Source organism: Notolepis coatsorum (assembly GCF_963971535.1).
Source record: "Notolepis coatsorum genome assembly, chromosome: 9".
Lineage (NCBI taxonomy): Eukaryota > Metazoa > Chordata > Actinopteri > Aulopiformes > Paralepididae > Notolepis > Notolepis coatsorum.
Window position 1 is genome coordinate 9,418,397 of NC_140173.1, and position 25,216 is coordinate 9,443,612.

Consider the following 25,216-nt stretch of genomic DNA (forward strand, 5'->3'; position numbering starts at 1 on the left):
ACAGATTAACAAGATTAGTAAAAAATTTACTTATAATCCAGCCTCTCCTCGTGTTCACTGCTGTTTTGCTTGATGCTGCCTCTAGTCCACCAGTGTACAAACACAATGAAAGAGCATCTTTTGACTATGTGTGTTTGATGTGAAAACTGCATGTTTGTGACCTACACAGTATAAACAGTAGTGGAACATGCCTTTATTTCTGACCTCCGTTACAGTTGTTTTATCTTTACAAGCCACGCTAGCTGTGGTCGCGCTCCAGAACTAGAATCCAGAGGAATTTCTGGCCAGAGCTGCAGTAGCACAACTCCATGCAACCCAGTTGTTCCTTGTGTGGGGCTAGCATGGGTTGTTAACACTATGGAACCCAGTTGTTTCTTGTGTGGGGCTAACATGGGTTGTTAAAGGAACACACCAACTTTTTGGGAAATTATCTTATTTGCCATCTACCCTGGAGTTAGACAAGCAGATACATACCCTTTTATTCTCTGTGCATGCATTAGGCTTAGGGAACAGCCGCTCCATTAGCCTAGCTTAGCGTCATTCACTGGAAGTAGGTGTGCCAGTAGTGTAGCCTAGTTCCCAACAGTCACGAAATACACTCCAAAATGTTCCTGTAAACATGTTGTGACCTGTGTATTTACCACGTGGAGAAATGTTTTTTTTATAAATAATAATTATAAATAATAATATTTTTTTTTATAAATTTCAGAGTATATATTATATACTCAGAAATTTGTTTTGCCAAACCACTGCTGCCTGGGTGGACCTCAGCTCAGTGATGCCAGTTTAAAAAAAAAAACATGGCTTTTGAGGTGATGAAATCACTGCGCCCAGGCAACAGTGGTTTGGCAATTTTTTTTTTTAATGAAAATGTAAAAAGAAAAATAATCTCCACGTGGTAAATACACATGTCACAACATGTTTACAGGAACGTTTTGGAGTGTATTTCGTGACTTATTAGAGGTTTATAATTTATATCTTTATGAGCCTATACTTGGTCCCTGATAAATAATATGGAATAAAGATAGAATAAAGATAGAGTTGAACCAGCACCAGAATGGTCCTCTGCAGGTTGGAGTTGACACTGCTGAACATGAGCTTGCCCACGATGGTAGCGATGGTGGGGAAGACCAGGGCGCCACACAGGATCCGCGTGGCCGACACGTGGTCCGCCAAGGGGCTGGCCTCTGCCGGGATCCGAGGAACCGGGTATCCGATCCCTAAGCAGGAGACAAGCAACAGGGGTCTGAGGTCAAGAGTAGATGTACGCACATGTTCTTTTAGCTTACAATTAACTCATTCCCCGCCATCGACGAGTATACTCGTTATTGGCTGCCAATCGTTGAACGCCAACGAGTATACTCGTTATTTGATCGTTATTTCTTTTATTCGATATTTCTATTCATTACAGGCGCACGGACTCGGGGTTAACATAGGGGATCCTCATGAGAATGTAAAAGTGCAATACCGGCCGCATCACGCTAGACGGCGGTATCGAGCACCCTTTCTATCCTTGTATCCTTCTCTGTGGGACGGCCACAGCTCTCCGGTTTCACTTTTCCTTGTCGGGCGAGGGGAGTGGTTCTCCCGGTTCCATCGAAGCACGTCAAATATCTCCGATCAATATGTTGTGGTGAATTATGCCGTCGACGAAATGGACATTGGATATACCTGATGGCGATCAAACAATTGGAATATTATTTTTGGAATAATAATAAGGGCGATTTGACATACATTTTTGCTTGATCCTGCAATGCTTTCATACCGATCAGGCTGATAACCGTTTTTAGTGTTCAATGCAAATGCCGTTACTGACAATCAAATAATCAGAAACGACCCCCCCCCCCCCCCCCCCTTTCATGCTTTCATGATGGAACATAATAGCGATGATCTAGATTTGATTTCGGGATAATAGCGTTTACAGGCAAGAAATGGCAACGTGTATAGTGGAATTGACGTATAGGGCTTTAACTCAGGATTTCATGAATTACCCTAGACCGCTCTAAAACCATACTTATATTCACCACGGTATAAAACGGGAACATATGGATTGAATTTTTTTTTCCTTTTTTGCATCTTGAACGTTAGATAGTTACTGCCAAATGACCATGGTATTGTATCCATAGCTATAATATAAAATATAGATTTAGCTCTAAAACAAGGTGACTCAGTCCTATATTTTAACGTGTGGCAATGCGACCATAGGGCGATGACTAATCCCCGGCGGTCAATGAGTTAAGGCTGAGACCACTTATCGATAACTGCATGAAATCGATAAGTGCCGTCATTTGTCGATTTTCTTCTCTTTAAGAAAAAAGTATTTTAAACTTAAAAAAAAAGAAAAATCACATGCAAAACAATAAAGAAATATATATATCTATATCGATAATTTTGTCACGATTTATCGATTCTTCCAAATGGTATATCATCTCAGCCTTACTTACAAACACTCAGTGTGCCTCTCTATGGTCCACCGGTATAATCAATGAATGGCAAAATCCGCAATGTTACAAGTATCTCTGCAGTGAGTGGTTGCCATGGTAACTAAGGACTCTGTGGAGGGCGCGTGCGTTGAGGGCATCAGGTTCCAGACCTCAGCCAGCTGATCTCGCAGGTAGATAAGGCTGTGCGCTCTGGCTGAGGTCTGGCTGAGCCTGGCTGTTTGTGTGCTCATAGACCACCACAGCTATACATCACTGATTCACAAAGTCATCATCCCTCACTCTGCATTATGGAGCTCCTACCCTATCCCAGAGTGGGCTAGGGTGGTAGGATATACCAATACTACCCTAGTATAAGTGACCCTTGAAATATCGGTGATATTGAAGATTCTGAAGTGTTTTATCTTGAGAATCATACAAATATTATTATAAGCCTGCTCCTAGTTTAAACTAGTCAAGTCGTTTTTATATTCTTTAGAGTGCTATATACTTGACATTCACAGTGACCCATGTATGTTAACGACCAGGCAGTCCCCAGGTTATTTCAGTTTCCATCAAGAGCATAATAATCCTAGAATATTAAATACTTTTCTATACAGGAACACGTTCACAAAACATATAGCTAGATATAGTATGTCACCATGCACTTTTTAGTGAGTCCATCAGAAACACAGAAGAAGGACACAGGGTGAATTTAAAAAGGAACTATTTAACTACTATAACTACTATTTCTTTCACTATTTGGGCACTTTTACACAATTCCTGAGAGTCTATGGAACACCTCTGTAAGGTTTTCTTAAAAAAATAATCATTGTTTTGTATTTCTAATAAAGTACTCAAAAACAGCATTATTCTACCTCAAGATCTTAAGCCGTTTTGAGGCTGGGCTCCAACCACTGTGTGGCCTGGTGGCAACTGCCACACCAACTGCCACATTATTATGCAGCTGAGAAATCTCTGACATCACAGATATGCACATTTTCAGAAGGTGAATATTGTGAGAGGATAATTGGAAGAATGCGCCAATATGAAAATTAGAGACATAGATCCTATTAATATTAGTCCACCTAGCCAGGAAACTAGGGCTGTCTTAAATACTTCGAAGCTTCGAACATAAAAAAAAATCGAAGTTAAAAATATATATATATATATGAATTTTTTTTCAATTTTTTTTTACTTCGATTTTTGTGTGTGTGTGTGTGTGTGTGTGTGTGTATGTGTGTGTGTGTGTGTATGTGTGTGTGTGTGTATGTGTGTGCGCATGGGGCCATTGGGTGGGGCCGGGGGACAAATACACTGGAGGAAAGTAACCCAGCTCAGCACTGCCCAAATTATATCATCACTATTGCCTGTTTGAAGGATATCATCCTCAAACACATATACACCTACATGCCTTGTAGAATTCCACACATAAGAAAGAAAGATACTGGGATGAATAAACTAAATAGGAAATATAATGTAGAAATGCATGCAATACATAAATAAATATGAATCTCCATATATGAAATAGAACATTTAGATAAGGTGCTACTGAGATGTTTTGGTGAGTTCTTTGTTTTTTTGTGGAAGTAGCCCTTCTTAAAAATGCATAAACATTCACTGATAATTGGTCTGTAGTGGAGTCTACAAGGTCTACATTGCCGGACCATGTAGAATCCGGACCCTGTAGACTGACATAATTCTGTGCATAGTTTAGTCTACACAGGCCATATTTCAAATAATCAAAATCTTACTTCATTCATCTTAAACATTCTTGATTTGGGGGATTGGTAGTTCCCATGAAATCTGAAGTTGTTCAAACGACAACAGCGATCCACCTTGAATTAAATCACACAGAGTGAAACCTTGTTGGCTGCGTCACAGTCACGAAAGGGGCTACTTAATTAATTAATCCAATCCACTTTATTTATAGAGCACATTTAAAAACAACAAAGTTTACCAAAGTGCTGTACAAGTCCCACAACATAAGATAAAAAAAAACAAAAAAAATTATATAGAAAAACAAAAAAATTAAAATCGATGCTCGGCCCCGAAGCTTCGATTGCCAAAAAAAGCTTCGAAGGTCAGCCCTACAGGAAACAATGCTAAACACTGAAAAAGGCCATTGATAAGATAGTTCCCCTTTAAGGTCTTGCGAGATGAACACTAACCTGGGAAAATACTGTTGAGGATCTGCAGCTTGTTGGAGTACTTCCTCCAGAGGCGCAGCACATAGTCCTCCCAGCGAATCATCTTGCCCAGGATGAGCATGACAGGGATGGTGGGAAGGCCGATGAGGAGGAACAGAGGGTCGGCCCTCTCCATCACGTCCAGGCCCTCCTTGTGACCCACCACCTAAAGGGACAAAACATTACATTATTCATGTGCAGTTTGTTTTGTTTCTGAGAAAGTGGCACCAGTCTCCAGTCCTGTCGTCATATGTTTAATAGTTTAGATGCCGAGGTGAGATAGTGATGGTAGCTTGGACCTCAGGGTGATGCTGAGGTGAGATAGTGGTGGCAGCTTGGACCTCAGGGTGATGCTGAGGTGAGATAGTGGTGGTCGCTTGGACCTCAGGGTGATGCTGAGGTGAGATAGTGGTGGTAGCTTGGACCTCAGGGTGATGCTGAGGTGAGATAGTGATGGTAGCTTGGACCTCAGGGTGATGCTGAGGTGAGATAGTGATGGTAGCTTGGACCTCAGGGTGATGCTGAGGTGAGATAGGGGTGGTAGCTTGGAGCTCAGGGTGATGCTGAGGTGAGATAGTGGTGGTAGATTGGACCTCAGGGTGATGCTGAGGTGAGATAGTGGTGGTCGCTTGGACCTCAGGGTGATGCTGAGGTGAGATAGTGGTGGCAGCTTGGACCTCAGGGTGATGCTGAGGTGAGATAGTGGTGGTAGATTGGACCTCAGGGTGATGCTGAGGTGAGATAGGGGTGGTAGCTTGGACCTCAGGGTGATGCTGAGGTGAGATAGGGGTGGTCGCTTGGACCTCAGGGTGATGCTGAGGTGAGATAGGGGTGGTAGATTGGACCTCAGGGTGATGCTGAGGTGAGATAGTGGTGGCAGCTTGGACCTCAGGGTGATGCTGAGGTGAGATAGTGGTGGTAGATTGGACCTCAGGGTGATGCTGAGGTGAGATAGGGGTGGTAGCTTGGACCTCAGGGTGATGCTGAGGTGAGATAGGGGTGGTCGCTTGGACCTCAGGGTGATGCTGAGGTGAGATAGGGGTGGTAGCTTGGAGCTCAGGGTGATGCTGAGGTGAGATAGTGGTGGTAGATTGGACCTCAGGGTGATGCTGAGGTGAGATGGTGGTGGTCGCTTGGACCTCAGGGTGATGCTGAGGTGAGATGGTGGTGGTCGCTTGGACCTCAGGGTGATGCTGAGGTGAGATAGTGGTGGTCGCTTGGACCTCAGGGTGATGCTGAGGTGAGATGGTGGTGGTCGCTTGGACCTCAGGGTGATGCTGAGGTGAGATAGTGGTGGTAGATTGGACCTCAGGGTGATGCTGAGGTGAGATAGTGGTGGCAGCTTGGACCTCAGGGTGATGCTGAGGTGAGATGGTGGTGGTCGCTTGGACCTCAGGGTGATGCTGAGGTGAGATAGTGGTGGCAGCTTGGACCTCAGGGTGATGCTGAGGTGAGATAGTGATGGTAGCTTGGACCTCAGGGTGATGCTGAGGTGAGATGGTGGTGGTCGCTTGGACCTCAGGGTGATGCTGAGGTGAGATGGTGGTGGTCGCTTGGACCTCAGGGTGATGCTGAGGTGAGATGGTGGTGGTCGCTTGGACCTCAGGGTGATGCTGAGGTGAGATAGTGGTGGCAGCTTGGACCTCAGGGTGATGCTGAGGTGAGATGGTGGTGGCAGCTTGGACCTCAGGGTGATGCTGAGGTGAGATAGTGGTGGCAGCTTGGACCTCAGGGTGATGCTGAGGTGAGATGGTGGTGGCAGCTTGGACCTCAGGGTGATGCTGAGGTGAGATAGGGGTGGCAGCTTGGACCTCAGGGTGATGCTGAGGTGAGATAGTGGTGGCAGCTTGGACCTCAGGGTGATGCTGAGGTGAGATGGTGGTGGTCGCTTGGACCTCAGGGTGATGCTGAGGTGAGATGGTGGTGGTCGCTTGGACCTCAGGGTGATGCTGAGGTGAGATGGTGGTGGTCGCTTGGACCTCAGGGTGATGCTGAGGTGAGATAGTGGTGGCAGCTTGGACCTCAGGGTGATGCTGAGGTGAGATGGTGGTGGTCGCTTGGACCTCAGGGTGATGCTGAGGTGAGATGGTGGTGGTCGCTTGGACCTCAGGGTGATGCTGAGGTGAGATGGTGGTGGCAGCTTGGACCTCAGGGTGATGCTGAGGTGAGATGGTGGTGGCAGCTTGGACCTCAGGGTGATGCTGAGGTGAGATGGTGGTGGCAGCTTGGACCTCAGGGTGATGCTGAGGTGAGATGGTGGTGGTCGCTTGGACCTCAGGGTGATGCTGAGGTGAGATGGTGGTGGTCGCTTGGACCTCAGGGTGATGCTGAGGTGAGATAGTGGTGGTCGCTTGGACCTCAGGGTGATGCTGAGGTGAGATGGTGGTGGTCGCTTGGACCTCAGGGTGATGCTGAGGTGAGATGGTGGTGGTCGCTTGGACCTCAGGGTGATGCTGAGGTGAGATGGTGGTGGTCGCTTGGACCTCAGGGTGATGCTGAGGTGAGATGGTGGTGGTCGCTTGGACCTCAGGGTGATGCTGAGGTGAGATAGGGGTGGTACTTGGACCTCAGGGTGATGCTGAGGTGAGATGGTGGTGGCAGCTTGGACCTCAGGGTGATGCTGAGGTGAGATGGTGGTGGCAGCTTGGACCTCAGGGTGATGCTGAGGTGAGATGGTGGTGGTCGCTTGGACCTCACATGCGTCTCCCTAAACAAGACTTGGAGCCCGTTTTTTTTTAATGGAGATGTAAGGTGGATAGCTACGTCATAAATTGTAGGCTACATCATACGAAGTATAGAGAAGCAAATAAAATTTACATTTACATTATAAAATAGTTCTATATTGCCTGTAGAGCTTAATAGCTTATGATCTCATAGTATTGCCTAAAGGCATACGTGTGATGTTTAAGTGTTCTTTGATTGATTTGCCTGTTGCTCAAGCCAGAGAAAGTATGCATTAATAAACCAGGCATTTGCGGTCGGTGGTCGACCGTGGGTATATCCACAAACGGGACGAATTCTCAATCCACCTTTTGACCACGCCCCTAATCCGAGCCATTGAGGAGTAGTTCATGTTTTTCGTTTTAGGAGAATAGTGCCACCATGAGGCCAGATGACTCAGAACTTCACAGGCCTCCCCATCAACCTGGACCCCCTGTAATTTGCATATCGCCCCAACAGGTCCACGGAGGACGCCATAGCCCATGTGCTGCACACAGCAGCATCACACCTGGACAAGAGGCAGGGGAACTATGTGAGAATGCTGTTCATCGACTACAGCTCAGCATTCAATACCATAGTCCCCTCCAAACTCATAGCCAAGCTCAGGGACCTGGGCTTGAACTATGACCTCTGCCAGTGGGTCCTGGACTTCCTGACGGGCAGACCCCAGGTGGTAAGAGCAGGCAACTGCACCTCCTCATCCATCACGCTCAACATAGGGGCCCCCCAGGGCTGTGTTCTGAGTCCCCTCCTCTACTCCCTGTACACACATGACTGCGTGGCACAGCGGAACAACAACACAATCATCAAATTTGCTGATGACACAGTAGTGGTGGGCCTGATCTCTGCCAACGACGAGAGGGCCTACCTGGAAGAGGTAGAGAACCTGTCACAGTGGTGTCAGGAGAACTGCCTCTCCCTGAACGTCAGCAAAACAAAAGAGATGATTGTGGACTTCAGGAGGTCAAGGACTACAGCCCCCTCAGCATCGACGGGGCACCGGTTGAGAGAGTGAACAGTTTCAAGTACCTCGGAGCCCACATATCCGAGGACTTGACATGGACCACACACATTGACAGTGTAGTGAAGAAGGCACGACAACGCCTCTACTTCCTCAGGCGCCTAAGGAAGTTCCAAGTCAGTCAGAAGATCCTTAGGAACTTCTACTCATGTACAATAGAGAGCATCCTGACCGGCAACATCACCTCCTGGTTTGGGAATAGCACTGCACAAGACCGTAGCAGACTACAAAGAGTGACACGTTGAGCCGAACGCACAATTGGAGGGGGGCTCCCCACCCTCCAGAACATTTACAACAAGCGGTGCAAGGGGAAGGCTAAGAGAATTATTAAGGACTCGAGCCACCCGAACAACTGCCTCTTTGAACTGCTGCGGTCAGGCAAGCGATACCGGAGTCTTAAGGCGAGCACAGAAAGACTCAGAAGAAGCTTCTATCCCCAGGCCATCAGGCTGCTAAACGAACAATAAACACTATGCAACAACCATCAAATGCACACAGCACACACACCCACACGCACACACTCACTTAAACCACACAAACACACTTTATATTTATTGATAAAGGATTTGCACTACAACTCGTACACCCACTGTAAATTGTACCTAAATTGCACCTCATCCCATTTCTGCCTTGCACTATATAGTATTGTATTAGTACACTGCACAGTATTGTATATTATATGGTAACTCAGTTACGTCTATTCTGCATCGAACATTGTACATATGTCTATACTGAACACTGTGACCTCACTTTTTTTTACTTCTAATTTACATGCTATACTATGTTATTTTATTTCATACTTATCTTGTCTTGCACAGTCTCTGGAGCGTAACAGTAAGAAGCATTTTGTATAAAAGTATTCTGTACTTCTGTATGACAACTATTAAAGAAACTTGAAACTATTGTGAGACAAACATATTTGTCAAGTTTGGTAAAAAATATCTTTGGGATCCCCGAGGAGGATGTGATCTTGACCAAAAAACAATACAATGTAGTGTCCTTTGCCTCACTGATTGCCCGCAGGAGGATACTCTTGCATTGGAAAGCAGAACCTCCCCCATCATCCAGATTATGGCTGAATGATGTGATGTCATTCCTAAAACTGGAAAAAATTAAATTTACAATTAGAGGATCAGCGGATAAATTCTACACACATTGGCAACCGCTAATCTCATATGTAGATAGAATAGATCCATTTCCTCCTGACTGAAGTTATGTCGAGTGCCATGTAGGGGGGGGACAGTTTTCACTGAGTGGGCTTACCTGTTGATTGGGGTTGTTGGGGACAGTAGGCGTGTATTTATTTAATCTCCCACCTCACGTATTTAGGGTCATACGACCTGGCTTGTGTATCGGACCTGGAGTTGCACTTATGTTTCATTATATCCATAGCAAATATACTTATCCTTTAAGAGTACCATATTGCCGTTAAAGTGGATCCTAATGTCACATTTTGTATTTGTCTTATTTTATTTTGTATGTATTTATTTACTTTTGTACGGTCTTTTTTATTTTTCTGGGTGGGGCGGGAGGGAGGGATATTCAGTAAGGAAAGAACAAAGGACATGACATCTGTATGCAAGATATGAATGTAAATGTAATCTTTGAATAAAAAACTTTGTTTATAAAAAAAAAAGTTTGGTAAAAAATCGGACAGTGATTTGACAAATCTGTTTATCGACATGACAAATCTGTTTATCATGTGTTTTTTCTGAAATTTGATTGGATGTGGCGGTCATATGGTTTGGCCTATCAATTAGGCTTGGGTGGTATCCTTTTTTTCACACCGGCAAACCTTTATGTTATAATACCCCGGTGCACGGTATTTGACGGTATGACTTTCATTTTCATCAAAGTAAACAAATCATCGTCAGCTCTCAGAATGGTAGTCCTGCACCGGTAGAAGCCCGCACCGTTTTAGCGTTAGCATCTAGCCTATAGCCATGGCAGACTATTTGATTCCTTAAGGGCTAGAAATTGCCTGGGTTTTGGTGATATGCTCCCGAAATGCTCCCGTTGTTTGGCTACTTCTATGTGCAGTAAAACTACTCGAATGCTTTATAACCTAGTCATTGATTTAGTTAGTTCAGGGTAATCTAAGATTAGCCGCAGAGCTAACGCTACTTAACGTGAGCTAACGCTAGTTATTCAAGCTCAGTAGCTCACAGAGAGAGATAAACAGCTGACAGCGGATAGTACAGGATGGTACAAATACAATAAAAAGGCGGGTGGGGGCTGTTGTGTAAACCTTGTACTATTTAGTTCACATAAGAGACGGATTATTTGCTTGCTCCACAACAACACTGCTCTCGTCACAACGCTTTACGGTATTTTCACAGCACTGACATTACTGACATTACTGACATGACACATTACCGTAAAACGTGAACACCGTTGTGACCCACTCGCTCCACTAGAGCGGTCTCGCCCTCTGCTGGCGCGTGTGTGCACTACACTCAGTGTGTGCACTACACTCAAAACTCTGTTTCACTGTTATAGAAACTGAAGCGCATCTGTGATTTTGACGGTGACGGACGGTATTGAAAATCAATACCGTCGGTATTTCTAAATACCCCGGTATACATTAATACCGTCATACCGCCCAAGCCTACTATCAATGATCTAAATTAGATATTTAAAATACGTTAGTCCCCAGATTCATACAGTGCTGTGCGGTCATTACTGTAGCTATGCCACACAACATTGCTGTCTCCATCACAGTGCTGTGCGGTCATTACTGTAGCTATGCCACACAACATTGCTGTCTCCATCACAGTGCTGTGCGGTCATTACTGTAGCTATGCCACACAACATTGCTGTCTCCATCACAGTGCTGTGCGGTCATTACTGTAGCTATGCCACACAACATTGCTGTCTCCATCACAGTGCTGTGCGGTCATTACTGTAGCTATGCCACACAACATTGCTGTCTCCATCACAGTGCTGTGCGGTCATTACTGTAGCTATGCCACACAACATTGCTGTCTCCATCACAGTGCTGTGCGGTCATTACTGTAGCTATGCCACACAACATTGCTGTCTCCATCACAGTGCTGTGCGGTCATTACTGTAGCTATGCCACACAACATTGCTGTCTGCGAAGGCGCCTCACATGGCCAAGTGTAGGAGGAGGAGGATGGAGACATATTTGCAGTCGATGCACAATAACCTATAAGAAAATAAAATATTGTATTCCCTTCTTCTGATCACCACTCAAGTTGCACCTATTTAGTGTTTTATTCATGTTTTCATGGTTCCCTCATTATGCAAAGACTTTTTATTCAACTGTATTTTTTAAACGTTATTTCATATAATAAGAAATAAGAAAAACTAACATCCAGCTTGCGATGATTCGAGCAGGTGACATGAGTGAGTGTCTCTTTCCTGCTTCTATGAGTGGTAGGAAGCACTCATTCATCTACCATCCTCTATTTCTAAGAGCGTCTTCAGTTCAAATGCTTTTCGGAAACAGCCCACAAGTGCAAGAAGCTACGTACGATTTTACGATGATCTTTTTTGGGGAAACGAGACCCTGGCACATAAATGACTGCAGCATGTGGAAGTAAACGGAATGGAACCGGAACGCTGCATGTCATTTCCATTTCTCCCCCGTTTCACTTGAATTAATTTATTCAAATGATTTGACTGCATTTCTTATCCAAAAACAGAGCAAATACAAGAGAATAAAGGAACGTGAGAAAGGAGGAACTAAGGAGAGGAAAGGCAGTAAAACTAAAGAGAGGCTGGTGACGTGCTGAGAAGAGATGGTGGGCTGACCTGCATGACGGTGACGGCACCGTAGGTGACAGCCGTCCAGTAGATGGAGCCCACCATGACGCCAGCGGCAGCGAAGGGACATGCCTTGGAGATGAGGCGGTCAGCCAGGTCCAGCACGTACACCACAGGACCTGGGGAGGACAAAGAGTTGACAGAATGGGTCAAAAGGAGCACCATGACGTTGTAAATAACGCCGTTATGATGTTCCGTTGAGTAGGACCAACCGTTACGCTAAATCTTTTGTCCCCTCGGCTATCAGACTTTTAAAAACAGACAGTAGTCACTTTAAGTAGCCTTTTACACCTACCGTAGTTGTCCGTTTTAACTTTTACTGGACTGTGTATAGCATTGAATGTTGTTGTTGCTGTGTTGTCGTCGAGATGTTTTTGTTTTTGTTACCCGTGCAAAGCTACAATATGAATTGCCCCACGTGGGATCAATAAAGTTGTCTGAATCTGAAAAATGTAAGTTACTTAATGGACATATTTCAAACCCTGCCCTCTCTTTTCATGATACTCCAATCACAGCTGTTGCTTTCCTAGGACAAACTATTTGAATCCTCATTCACCTCATAACAACGAGTAGGTACTGCTAGTTTGCAGCTAGCAGTACCTGTTGGTTTCAAATAGGAATGTTATCGATCTTAACAATCTTTAGGTTAGCTGAAGGACAAGTAAAGAAACATTTCTCCATAATGTGACAAGTGCCTGGTGATGTATGTTAACTAGAGGTGGGCATAGATACATTTTTTTAATCTAGATTAATCTATCTGCAATCCTGGATTTAATCTAGATTAATCTAGATTAAAATGGCTAAAAAAACTAAAAAAAAAACTGCCGAAGGCATTCAAAATATGTGTGTTCTACCCAAATAATGACCAGAAGTAAGTCCTTACTTTTTCTTTCCTCCTTATGTTTCTCAGGCCAGGTGGCCCATTACACCATGAGCCCATCTCCCGTTTCCAAAATGCATTACAGACTGTTAAAGCTGGTTTGCTTTGATAATTGGTAATGAAATATCAAAATAATGTTCAATAAGATGTACTTGTGTTTAATAAGTTGTTTTATTCAGAAGTTAACACAAATAAATAATATTACCAGTACAGTACAGTATCTAGCACACTCTCAGGAGCAAAACAGAAAGAATAATTTCAAACTTGAACTATGTGACATGGCTTGAATCAACTGCTCCAGTGGAGTTGCTCAGTGGCCAATGGTGTTTGTGGTTGTACTGGGCAGCTCCCAGGTGTGAATGGAACTGTGTGAATGTGAAGCAGGGCGTTCCTGAAAAAGAGCATCTGTGCTCAGCGAACCTACCCTGTGGGGCGGCGTGGCTCAGGGGTAGAGCGGGTCGTCCAATGATCGAAGGGTTGGTGGTTCGAATCCCGCTCAAGCCCATGTCCATCCCACTGCCGTTGTGTCCTTGGGCAAGACACTTAACCTACTTGCCTCGTATGAATGTGTATACATGTGAATGAATGTTGGTGGTGGTCGGAGGGGCCGTAGGCGTTGATTATTCGCCACGCTTCCGTGAGTCTGCCTCAGGGCAGCTCTGGCTGCAATTGTAGCTTACCACCACCGGTATGACTGTGTATGAACGAATAATGGACTCTGTGAAGCGCTCTGGGTGTCATGAAGAGCGCTATATAAATCCAAGTCATTATTATTATTATTACCCTGGGTAAATAAAGGTAAAAAAAAAAAAAAAAATTAAAAAAAAAAAAAATTAAAAAAAGTTTGATTAATGCGTTAATTATATTATCGCGCGATACTAGTATAGCGTTAACGCAGCACGTTAACGCAGTTAACGGCCCAGCTCTAATGTTAACACTATGCCGTCCGTCCATGAGTATATACGTGTTTCGGTGCCATGCGTTGTGGACCAGAGCCACGTATATAGCCGTGGCAAGTTGTTATTGTTTTATTCCATATTTATAATGCTATTAACGTCCGCGATTGAGATCCATGACCTACCCACATATTTGATTTTCGAAACATGCAATACCGGCCAGATCCGCTTAGGGGCGCCATCGCTCATCGCTCCATCGCTCCCCTATCATTGAGGGGATTTAAAAAAAAATAAAAAATCTTTTACAGTCTGTGGGCGGATCATATGAGCCTCGATTCCAAACGAAGACCCTCCATCTTTGATCACGTTACGGAACGCATATATCAGCCTGGAATAATGGGATTTATGATTAGCCAATGGACATATCGATCTACCAGAATCCGATGACTAATGAAGAAATGCTGCCGGCACGGTTTATGCACTCAAGTGACAATGAGAATGGACAGATAGCAATACTATAAATTATATATATAGCTCTTAGAAAGTACATTGGTTTGTAAACAAACCTCTGTCCTCTGAGGCATAAATCGCCGCAAGAGTGCGGCCGCCAAAGTGTTAACAATGTTGACATGTCATGTTTTGGTTGATTGAAGTGCCAATAATACAGAACCCTGTTTCCACATGTTGTGACAAAATAAACAAAAACAACAAACTGAAATTCTGAATATCACAAAGTCCATTTAATACATCACTAAGGGACATAACTAGCACAATGCTTCCAATAACCAAACCTGCCAAACCAACTCTTATCACATGACATACTTATGTGCCTCAGAAAAGATAAAAGATGACGCAAAACAATACTCGACAAAGGCATCACAGGAGGGTATTCCCGTCTGGGGCCATTTCCTTAGTGACAAAACAGAATGAGGTCATGTAATGGCTCGGCTGAAAGCAACCTGTTGTAGGATATTGAACTTGTTAATCACCAGTTTCTTCCAAGAACGTTAAGTGTAAAGTCCTGAGGGTGGTGTCCAGTAGGGGTCATTATCTGTCTGCTCTCCTCTGTCATCAGCAGTGGAAGAAACAAGAGCAGTGACCAAACTCACCAACACGGTCTTCCTACACCAACACTAACCCTCTCTGTCTTCCTACACCAACACTAACCCTCTCTGTCTTCCTACACCAACACTAACCCTCTGTCTTCCTACACCAACACTAACCCTCTCTGTCTTCCTACACCAACACTAACCCTCTGTCTTCCTACACAAACACTAACCCTCTCTGTCTTCCTACACCAACACTAACCCTCTCCATCTTCCTACACCAACACTAACCCTCTCTGTCTTCCTACACCAACACTAACCCTCTGTCTTCCTACACCAACACTAACCCTCTCTGTCTTCCTACACCAACACTAACCCTCGGTCTTCCTACACCAACACTAACCCTCTGTCTTCCTACACCAACACTAACCCTCTCTGTCTTCCTACACCAACACTAACCCTCTGTCTTCCTACACCAACACTAACCCTCTGTCTTCCTACACCAACACTAACCCTCTGTCTTCCTACACCAACACTAACCCTCTCTGTCTTCCTACACCAACACTAACCCTCTGTCTTCCTACACCAACACCAACCCTCTGTCTTCCTACACCAACACTAACCCTCTGTCTTTCTACACCAACACTAACCCTCTCCGTCTTCCTACACCAACACCAACCCTCTCTGTCTTCCTACACCAACACCAACCCTCTCTGTCTTCCTACACCAACACTAACCCTCTCCGTCTTCCTACACCAACACCAACCCTCTGTCTTCCTACACCAACACTAACCCTCTCTGTCTTCCTACACCAACACTAACCCTCTGTCTTCCTACACCAACACTAACCCTCTGTCCTCCTACACCAACACCAACCTTCTGTCCTCCTACACCAACCCTCTGTCTTCCTACACCAACACTAACCCTCTGTCTTCCTACACCAACACTAACCCTCTGTCTTCCTACACCAACACTAACCCTCTGTCTTCCTACACCAACACTAACCCTCTGTCTTCCTACACCAACACTAACCCTCTGTCTTCCTACACCAACACTAACCCTCTGTCCTCCTACACCAACACTAACCCTCTGTCTTCCTACACAAACACTAACCCTCTCTGTCTTCCTACACCAACACTAACCCTCTCCGTCTTCCTACACCAACACTAACCCTCTCCGTCTTCCTACACCAACACTAACCCTCTCTGTCTTCCTACACCAACACTAACCCTCTGTCTTCCTACACCAACACTAACCCTCGGTCTTCCTACACCAACACTAACCCTCTGTCTTCCTACACCAACACTAACCCTCTGTCTTCCTACACCAACACTAACCCTCTCTGTCTTCCTACACCAACACTAACCCTCTGTCTTCCTACACCAACACTAACCCTCTCTGTCTTCCTACACCAACACTAACCCTCTGTCTTCCTACACCAACACTAACCCTCTGTCTTCCTACACCAACACTAACCCTCTCTGTCTTCCTACACCAACACTAACCCTCTGTCTTCCTACACCAACACTAACCCTCTCTGTCTTCCTACACCAACACTAACCCTCTGTCTTCCTACACAAACACTAACCCTCTCTGTCTTCCTACACCAACACTAACCCTCTCCATCTTCCTACACCAACACTAACCCTCTCTGTCTTCCTACACCAACACTAACCCTCTGTCTTCCTACACCAACACTAACCCTCTCTGTCTTCCTACACCAACACTAACCCTCTGTCCTCCTACACCAACACTAACCCTCTCTGTCTTCCTACACCAACACTAACCCTCGGTCTTCCTACACCAACACTAACCCTCTGTCTTCCTACACCAACACTAACCCTCTCTGTCTTCCTACACCAACACTAACCCTCTGTCTTCCTACACCAACACTAACCCTCTGTCTTCCTACACCAACACTAACCCTCTCTGTCTTCCTACACCAACACTAACCCTCTGTCTTCCTACACCAACACCAACCCTCTGTCTTCCTACACCAACACTAACCCTCTGTCTTTCTACACCAACACTAACCCTCTCCGTCTTCCTACACCAACACCAACCATCTCTGTCTTCCTACACCTACACCAACACCAACCCTCTCTGTCTTCCTACACCAACACCAACCCTCTCTGTCTTCCTACACCAACACTAACCCTCTCCGTCTTCCTACACCAACACTAACCCTCTCCGTCTTCCTACACCAACACCAACCCTCTCTGTCTTCCTACACCAACACTAACCCTCTCTGTCTTCCTACACCAACACTAACCCTCTGTCCTCCTACACCAACACCAACCTTCTGTCCTCCTACACCAACCCTCTGTCTTCCTACACCAACACTAACCCTCTGTCTTCCTACACCAACACTAACCCTCTGTCTTCCTACACCAACACTAACCCTCTGTCTTCCTACACCAACACTAACCCTCTGTCTTCCTACACCAACACTAACCCTCTGTCTTCCTACACCAACACTAACCCTCTGTCCTCCTACACCAACACTAACCCTCTGTCTTCCTACACAAACACTAACCCTCTCTGTCTTCCTACACCAACACTAACCCTCTCCGTCTTCCTACACCAACACTAACCCTCTCCGTCTTCCTACACCAACACTAACCCTCTGTCTTCCTACACCAACACTAACCCTCTGTCTTCCTACACCAACACTAACCCTCGGTCTTCCTACACCAACACTAACCCTCTGTCTTCCTACACCAACACTAACCCTCTGTCTTCCTACACCAACACTAACCCTCTCTGTCTTCCTACACCAACACTAACCCTCTGTCTTCCTACACCAACACCAACCCTCTCTGTCTTCCTACACAAACACTAACCCTCTCTGTCTTCCTACACAAACACTAACCCTCTCTGTCTTCCTACACAAACACTAACCCTCTCTGTCTTCCTACACCAACACTAACCCTCTCCGTCTTCCTACACCAACACTAACCCTCGGTCTTCCTACACCAACACTAACCCTCGGTCTTCCTACACCAACACTAACCCTCTGTCCTCCTACACCAACACCAACCTTCTGTCCTCCTACACCAACCCTCTGTCTTCCTACACCAACACTAACCCTCTGTCTTCCTACACCAACACTAACCCTCTCTGTCTTCCTACACCAACACTAACCCTCTGTCTTCCTACACCAACACTAACCCTCTGTCCTCCTACACCAACACTAACCCTCTGTCTTCCTACACCAACACTAACCCTCTGTCTTCCTACACCAACACTAACCCTCTGTCTTCCTACACCAACACTAACCCTCTGTCTTCCTACACCAACACTAACCCTCTGTCTTCCTACACCAACACTAACCCTCTGTCTTCCTACACCAACACTAACCCTCTGTTTTCCTACACCAACACTAACCCTCTCTGTCCTCCTACACCCACACTACAGTAACACCACCATTATTCTCCCATCAAGAGAAAAGCCACATTGGAGGTGATGAGGAAAACTCAAACACACCTTTCTTCAAGTGCAATAGGATGGGGTGACCTCAACAACGCTATGCGGAAATGCTGAAATGAACTGGCTTCCTCTCTGGCATACCAGAGCAGAAGCACGCCAGGCATTGCGGGGCTGGACAGAGTTGGAATGTGTAGCAGGAATTGTGACGGAGGGGGAAGAACTGTAAACACCAAGAAAGGTGACCGAGCCTTCTGCACGGCTGCACCAGGCCTGTGGAACAGCCTCCCCATCCAGCTGAGGGCACCACAGAGCCTGGACTCTTTTAAAGCAGGCCTGAAAACCTACCTGTTCAAAAAGGCCTTTGACTGTTAGCTTTTTATTAAAATAGTCTTGTGCTGTTGTTTTTAAATTGTCTGTTTATACTATGTTTTTAATTAACTATGTTCTATTTTTATCTTATTTTTATTCTGTATTTTATTTTATTTGTTTTACTAATAAATATATATTTTTTTTAATAATAATAATAATAATAATAGATTCCATTTGTAATGCGCTTTACAGTTGCGGGGCAAATCTCAAAGCGCTACAGTTAAAAGAACTTAAAACTAGCGAGAATAAAAGAAAGAAAGAATATAAAAATAGGCAAGACTAAAACATAGAGTAACATAGAATAAATAAAACTGATAAAAGAAATTGGTAAAAGAACAAAATGTGTGGAGCTAAAAATAAGATAAAAAGTCAACAGAAGGCTCTACTAAAAAGGTGAGTTTTGAGGCCTTTCTTAAAAACATCCACAGTCTGTGGTGCTCTCTATAGTCAGGGAGAGCATTCCACAGACTAGGAGCGGAAGAGCAAAAAGCCCGATCTCCCATAGTGCAGAGATTTGTCCTTGGGCGCTGGAGGAGGTTTGCCTGGCCAGAGCGGAAATGTCGAGAGGAGGAGTGAGGGGTGATGAGTTCTTTGAGGTATAGGGGGGCGTTTCCGTAGAGGCATTGGTGGGTGAGCAGTGAGACTTTGAACTCAATCCTGAGTGAAAAGAACCACTACTAAATTGACCCGGACCTTAAATTTGACAGCCAGATCAGGGCCGTGGTAAGATCAAGCTTTTTCCAGTTGAGGCAGCTGGCCAAAATTAAGCCCATCCTACAGGTGCAGCATTTTGAAGCAGTAATCCATGCATTTGCGACTACTAGGCTGGATTACTGCAATGCACTTTATATAGGGGTGAGTGGATCCTCGGTTGCTCGCCTTCAGATGGTGCAGAACGCCGCTGCACGTCTTTTAACTAGCACTCGTAAATATGACCACATCTCACCGATTTGATCCTCACTCCACTGGCTCCCCGTGCACTTTAGGATTCATTTTAAAATTATTTTATTTGCTTTTAAAGCTCTTCATGACCTTGCCCCACGCTACCTCTCTGAGCTGTTGCAGTTCTATGCACCTTCCCACTCTCTCAGGTCAGCTGACCAGCTGCTCCTAGTAGTTCCTACAACTAGGCGTAAGCTCAGGGGGGACCGTGCCTTCTCCGTTGTCGCTCCCAAAATGTGGAACGAGCTGCCACTGCAGATTAGGCAGGCCTCATCACTGCCCCATTTTAAAGGCCTCCTTAACACATCGAGTGCCAACGATGAGATTAGTCGCGTTAACTCGCCATGCGTTGAGTGCCAATGACGAGTTCTCATTTTTCATCAATCCAGCCTGACGTTATCATTGGGAATGGGTCTGAGCTTGAAAAGGGCAAATACCGCCGCCTATCATCTCCCGGATGGTATTGCACATCATTGGATTGGATTGGGTGGGCATGTGCATCAGAAAAAAAGTCCGGTCCGGGGGTTTCCCTTCTCTGGCAAGCAGTATCTGTTACCACATTCACTGGGGAGGCTGGGAGCAGCTTTCGATTATGTGTTTTGGACTATAACGTTGGATCAATAAACGCAATCAATATTTGGAATGGCGATCAGGAATTGGATTAATCTTTTTGCAGAACATCTGATGTGAGGTAAGGACTCTATTTTACCAGTATTGGGTTAATCAGATGTTTTATTTCTCAGCCATCGCAGTGTGTGTGTGTGTGTGTGTGTGTGTGTGTGTGTGTGTGTGTGTGTGTGTGTGTGTGTGTATGACGTTAGCGCTGACCAGGTCATGGATAATAGATTTACACAAGTACACATATACTATCGATAATCTAGCGTTTATTTGAAAACGATTCATAAATCAGCCGAAAAATGACAACGTGTTTTGTGTATTCCACTAAAGAGCTATTATCGCAGAATTTCTCTGGAATTACTAGAATTCTCCAAAACTATACTCGTATTCAAAAATGTACCAATGAAAAAACAATCCGTTTCATACATGTTGACTGCAAGCAAGTCATTGATAAGCGAGGGGTGTTTTAGACCCATAGCCATAATTTAAGATATAGTTTAAGCCTTCGGAAATTTCCCCGACCTCCCATTGACTTCCTTATTGGCACTCTAGCCCATATGGTCAAAGGGGCGTGGCACTAAATGTGTTAAGACCCACCTTTTCTCTCTGGCTTTCGACACCATGTAGCTTGTGATTTTATGATCTTATTGTTTTATTGTGTTATTGTTGTATCGTTTTGTTACTGTGTCCTTTGCTTTTAAATATTTTTAAGTACTCTCATCTATTTAAAAGAAAATTGTTGCCCATGTTTACCTTTTTTCTTTTTCTTTTCAGTACTCTTGTTCTTTTATCTATTTTTTTGGTGCTGCTTATAGTCTTTTAATATGCTCCCTCTGTACAGCACTTTGTGCCCCTGTGGCTGTTAAAGCGCTTTATAAATAAAGTTAGATTGGATTGGACTACAAACTACAAATAATGAACACACTAAACCCTTTTGTAGTTTGTCAAGAGCATAAACTAGCAAAGACTGACAGTTACAATATAGCCTGACCAGTACTATCCTACATTTTACATATCTCACTGAGCATATTACACTTGAGCAAAGAGCGCATATTAGTCTACCAGTAAAGTATAAAAAAGTGGTGGTTTTTTCAAGGATTATTCTTAGCTCCAAGGGTTATTTTGAAGTTACAGCTTCATGCGCCATGTGCAATTTGTAAATAAGACCGGTTTTATTTAGTTGCTTGGTTAGCCAGGCTGTATTGAAGTGATTACCTATTAGTGCCTGCCACAAGTGGTAAATAAGTCAGTCAACGTTAGCAGCACACTTTCATTTCAAGCAACTAAATGCCTTCAGTGAGCGATGTGCTATTCCTGGAGAAAGCTGTGAAGCTGAGAGACATTTCTGTCCAATGCTGGAGTCCTTCCTCTTCCCAGGACTGCAGCAAAACATGTCCACTAGTTAGACAACGCCGGATATAAAGGAAGCAGAGGAATGTTGTAAGGCTGGGCGATATGGAAAAAAATCATATCGCGATAACGATATGATAATGTTATCATATTTCTCGATATCGATAATTATCGAATTGTTATAAGTATAATTTTTTTTTTTTTTTAACAACACATGTATGTTTATTTTGCAGCAATTCTTTGTCATTGCCGCCATCTTTAGTGTTACATCCCCTCACACTCCAGTTCTCAGGCTGCAGCTGGTTTAAAAGCGAAAGTAAACCGGCTTCTCTGCTGGCTGTGGCTCCAGGGGAGTTGAACAGTTCTGGCTCTGCTAGTTTATTTTCGATCTTTTGGCACTTTTTTGGTGGACAAACCACTGCACATGTGCACCGTGACTCGTGACTGGAGTCTAGTTCTGCTAGCACACATAGCCTACTGTGTACAGACGGTTTCAAACTGTATTTTAAATTAGAAAGCAAACAAAATAAATGGACAAGAGAAAAATAAATCTCAATTTGGTCAGTATTGTCATTTGGACAAGCAAAGCCATTACTTTAAGTTGCAGGCAAGAAAGACAAGTCTGTCCACTGTCTCTGGTTTTAAAACTGCCCTGTTGCAGGTAAAAAAAAACATAAAAAACATTAAAAAAAAAAACGATTTTTAGATTTTTTTTATTTCGATATTCGATATCGATTATTAAAATATATCGCGATATTTATAGTTATCGTTATATCGCCCAGCCCTAGAATGTTGGCACATTTAAGCTCCTCACTTTACGGGGGAAGAAATATCACACTTTCAAGTAGTTCTGAACATAGTGGTCCTCTTGCACGCTGCCAGTAGGTCTGAACATAGTGGTCCTCTTGCACGCTGCCAGTAGGTCTGAACATAGTGGTCCTCTTGCACGCTGCCTGTAGTTCTGAACATAGTGGTCCTCTTGCACGCTGCCAGTAGGTCTGAACATAGTGGTCCTCTTGCACGCTGCCTGCCAGTAGTTCTGAACATAGTGGTCCTCTTGCACGCTGCCTGTCAGTAGTTCTGAACATAGTGGTCCTCTTGCACGCTGCCTGTCAGTAGTTCTGAACATAGTGGTCCTCTTGCACGCTGCCTGTCAGTAGTTCTGAACATAGTGGTCCTCTTGCACGCTGCCAGTAGTTCTGAACATAGTGGTCCTCTTGCACGCTGCCAGTAGTTCTGAACATAGTGGTCCTCTTGCACGCTGCCTGTAGTTCTGAACATAGTGGTCCTCTTGCACGCTGCCAGTAGTTCTGAACATAGTGGTCCTCTTGCACGCTGCCAGTAGTTCTGAACATAGTGGTCCTCTTGCACGCTGCCAGTAGTTCTGAACATAGTGGTCCTCTTGCACGCTGCCTGTAGTTCTGAACATAGTGGTCCTCTTGCACGCTGCCAGTAGTTCTGAACATAGTGGTCCTCTTGCACGCTGCCTGTAGTTCTGAACATAGTGGTCCTCTTGCACGCTGCCAGTAGTTCTGAACATAGTGGTCCTCTTGCACGCTGCCTGTAGTTCTGAACATAGTGGTCCTCTTGCACGCTGCCTGTAGTTCTGAACATAGTGGTCCTCTTGCACGCTGCCTGTCAGTAGGTCTGAACATAGTGGTCCTCTTGCACGCTGCCTGTAGTTCTGAACATAGTGGTCCTCTTGCACGCTGCCAGTAGTTCTGAACATAGTGGTCCTCTTGCACGCTGCCTGTAGTTCTGAACATAGTGGTCCTCTTGCACGCTGCCTGTAGTTCTGAACATAGTGGTCCTCTTGCACGCTGCCTGTAGTTCTGAACATAGTGGTCCTCTTGCACGCTGCCTGCCAGTAGTTCTGAACATAGTGGTCCTCTTGCACGCTGCCTGTAGTTCTGAACATAGTGGTCCTCTTGCACGCTGCCAGTAGTTCTGAACATAGTGGTCCTCTTGCACGCTGCCAGTAGGTCTGAACATAGTGGTCCTCTTGCACGCTGCCAGTAGTTCTGAACATAGTGGTCCTCTTGCACGCTGCCCGTCAGTAGTTCTGAACATAGTGGTCCTCTTGCACGCTGCCTGTCAGTAGTTCTGAACATAGTGGTCCTCTTGCACGCTGCCAGTAGGTCTGAACATAGTGGTCCTCTTGCACACTGCCTGTAGTTCTGAACACAGTGGTCCTCTTGCACGCTGCCAAGTTCAGCTCCAACTCCATAGTGAAGTTCGCAGACGACACGGTGGTGGTGGGGCTGATCTCGGACAACGACGAGAAGGCCTACCGGGAGGAGGTTGAGGTACTGGAACGCTGGTGCCAGGACAACAGCCTGCTCCTGAACATTGGTAAAACCAAGGAGCTGATCGTGGATTATAGGAGAGGACAGCAGGAGACACACACACCGCTGATGATTAACGGGGCTACCGTGGACAGGGTGAGCAGCTTTAAGTACCTGGGGGTCCACATCTCAGAGGATCTGACATGGTCAAAAGAAAGCGAAGCAGTGCCTCTACCACCTGAGACAGTTAAGGAAGTTCAGAGTATCGGGGAAGATACTCCAGTCCTTCTACTCAGGAGCTGTAGAGAGCATCTTGACCGGAAACATCACTGCCTGGTATGGAAACAGCACGGCACAGGACAAGAAGGCCCTACAGAGAGTGGTGCGCTCAGCCGAGCGTACCACGGGTATTGCGCTACCTCCCCTGCAGGCTCTATACAACAAGAGGTGCAAATCCAGAGCCTGCAGGATAATGAAAGACCCCCACCACCCCAATAACAGCCTGTTCCAGCTGCTGAGGTCAGGCAGACGCCTGCGAACCCAAGCCACTAGGACGGAGAGGCTTAGGCTCAGCTTCTTCCCCCAGGCCATCAGAGCCTTGAACAATGAACTTTGAGTGCCACAGAACACTGAACTACTGAACACAGAACACTGAACTATCCACACACAAGCACACATGAGCACACACACGACACGCACACTGTGCACGCTCACACACTAGCAGCCACTTTAACACTTTAACAAGAGCGGGCACACACTCATGCCGCACACACGCACACTTACGGCCAAGAGGAAAGGCCACTTTAAACTAGTATAACAGGAACAGTGTATTGCACTACTAAAGCTACCTAGCATGTCCTATATGCTCTGTAAATAACTATGTACAGATACCGAGATGTCACACCATGTTACCGGTTACCTGTTTATTGCACAATGTTGTTTTTTATTGGATTCTATTATATGTTGTACAACCACTGTATTGCACATCGTTGCGGGCAAGACCACCCGCATTTCATTGTATACTTGTATGCAGTGTGCGATCCATAGCAAGATCTTTGGGTGAGCCCGCGTCGGGGGGGGGGGGGGGGGGGGGGGGTGCGCGGCGCGCTCAGGACAACTCACTTACCGTCCGGCCGTCTGGACGGGGCTTCCACAGCACATTCCATGATAAAAAAAAATATCTATTTAGTTAGATAGAGATGATTATCTCTCAGACTCCTGACTTACCCCCATCTCCAGCTTCTTCGGCGCCGGCACCGTC

The 25,216-nt window shown here is 45.3% G+C and overlaps 1 protein-coding gene across 1 annotated transcript in view; it reads right to left on the reverse strand.

The window, feature by feature from the left end:
- Window positions 1-25,216, reverse strand: part of marchf5 (membrane-associated ring finger (C3HC4) 5) — a 121,471-nt gene that overhangs the window by 1,589 nt on the left and 94,666 nt on the right. The window contains exons 3-5 of the mRNA XM_084322187.1: window positions 12,129-12,259; window positions 4,592-4,775; window positions 1,054-1,220 (exon numbers count right to left, since the gene is read on the reverse strand). Of these exons, the coding sequence (XP_084178313.1) occupies window positions 1,054-1,220; window positions 4,592-4,775; window positions 12,129-12,259 (482 nt within the window). The remainder of the gene's footprint in view (window positions 1-1,053; window positions 1,221-4,591; window positions 4,776-12,128; window positions 12,260-25,216) is intronic.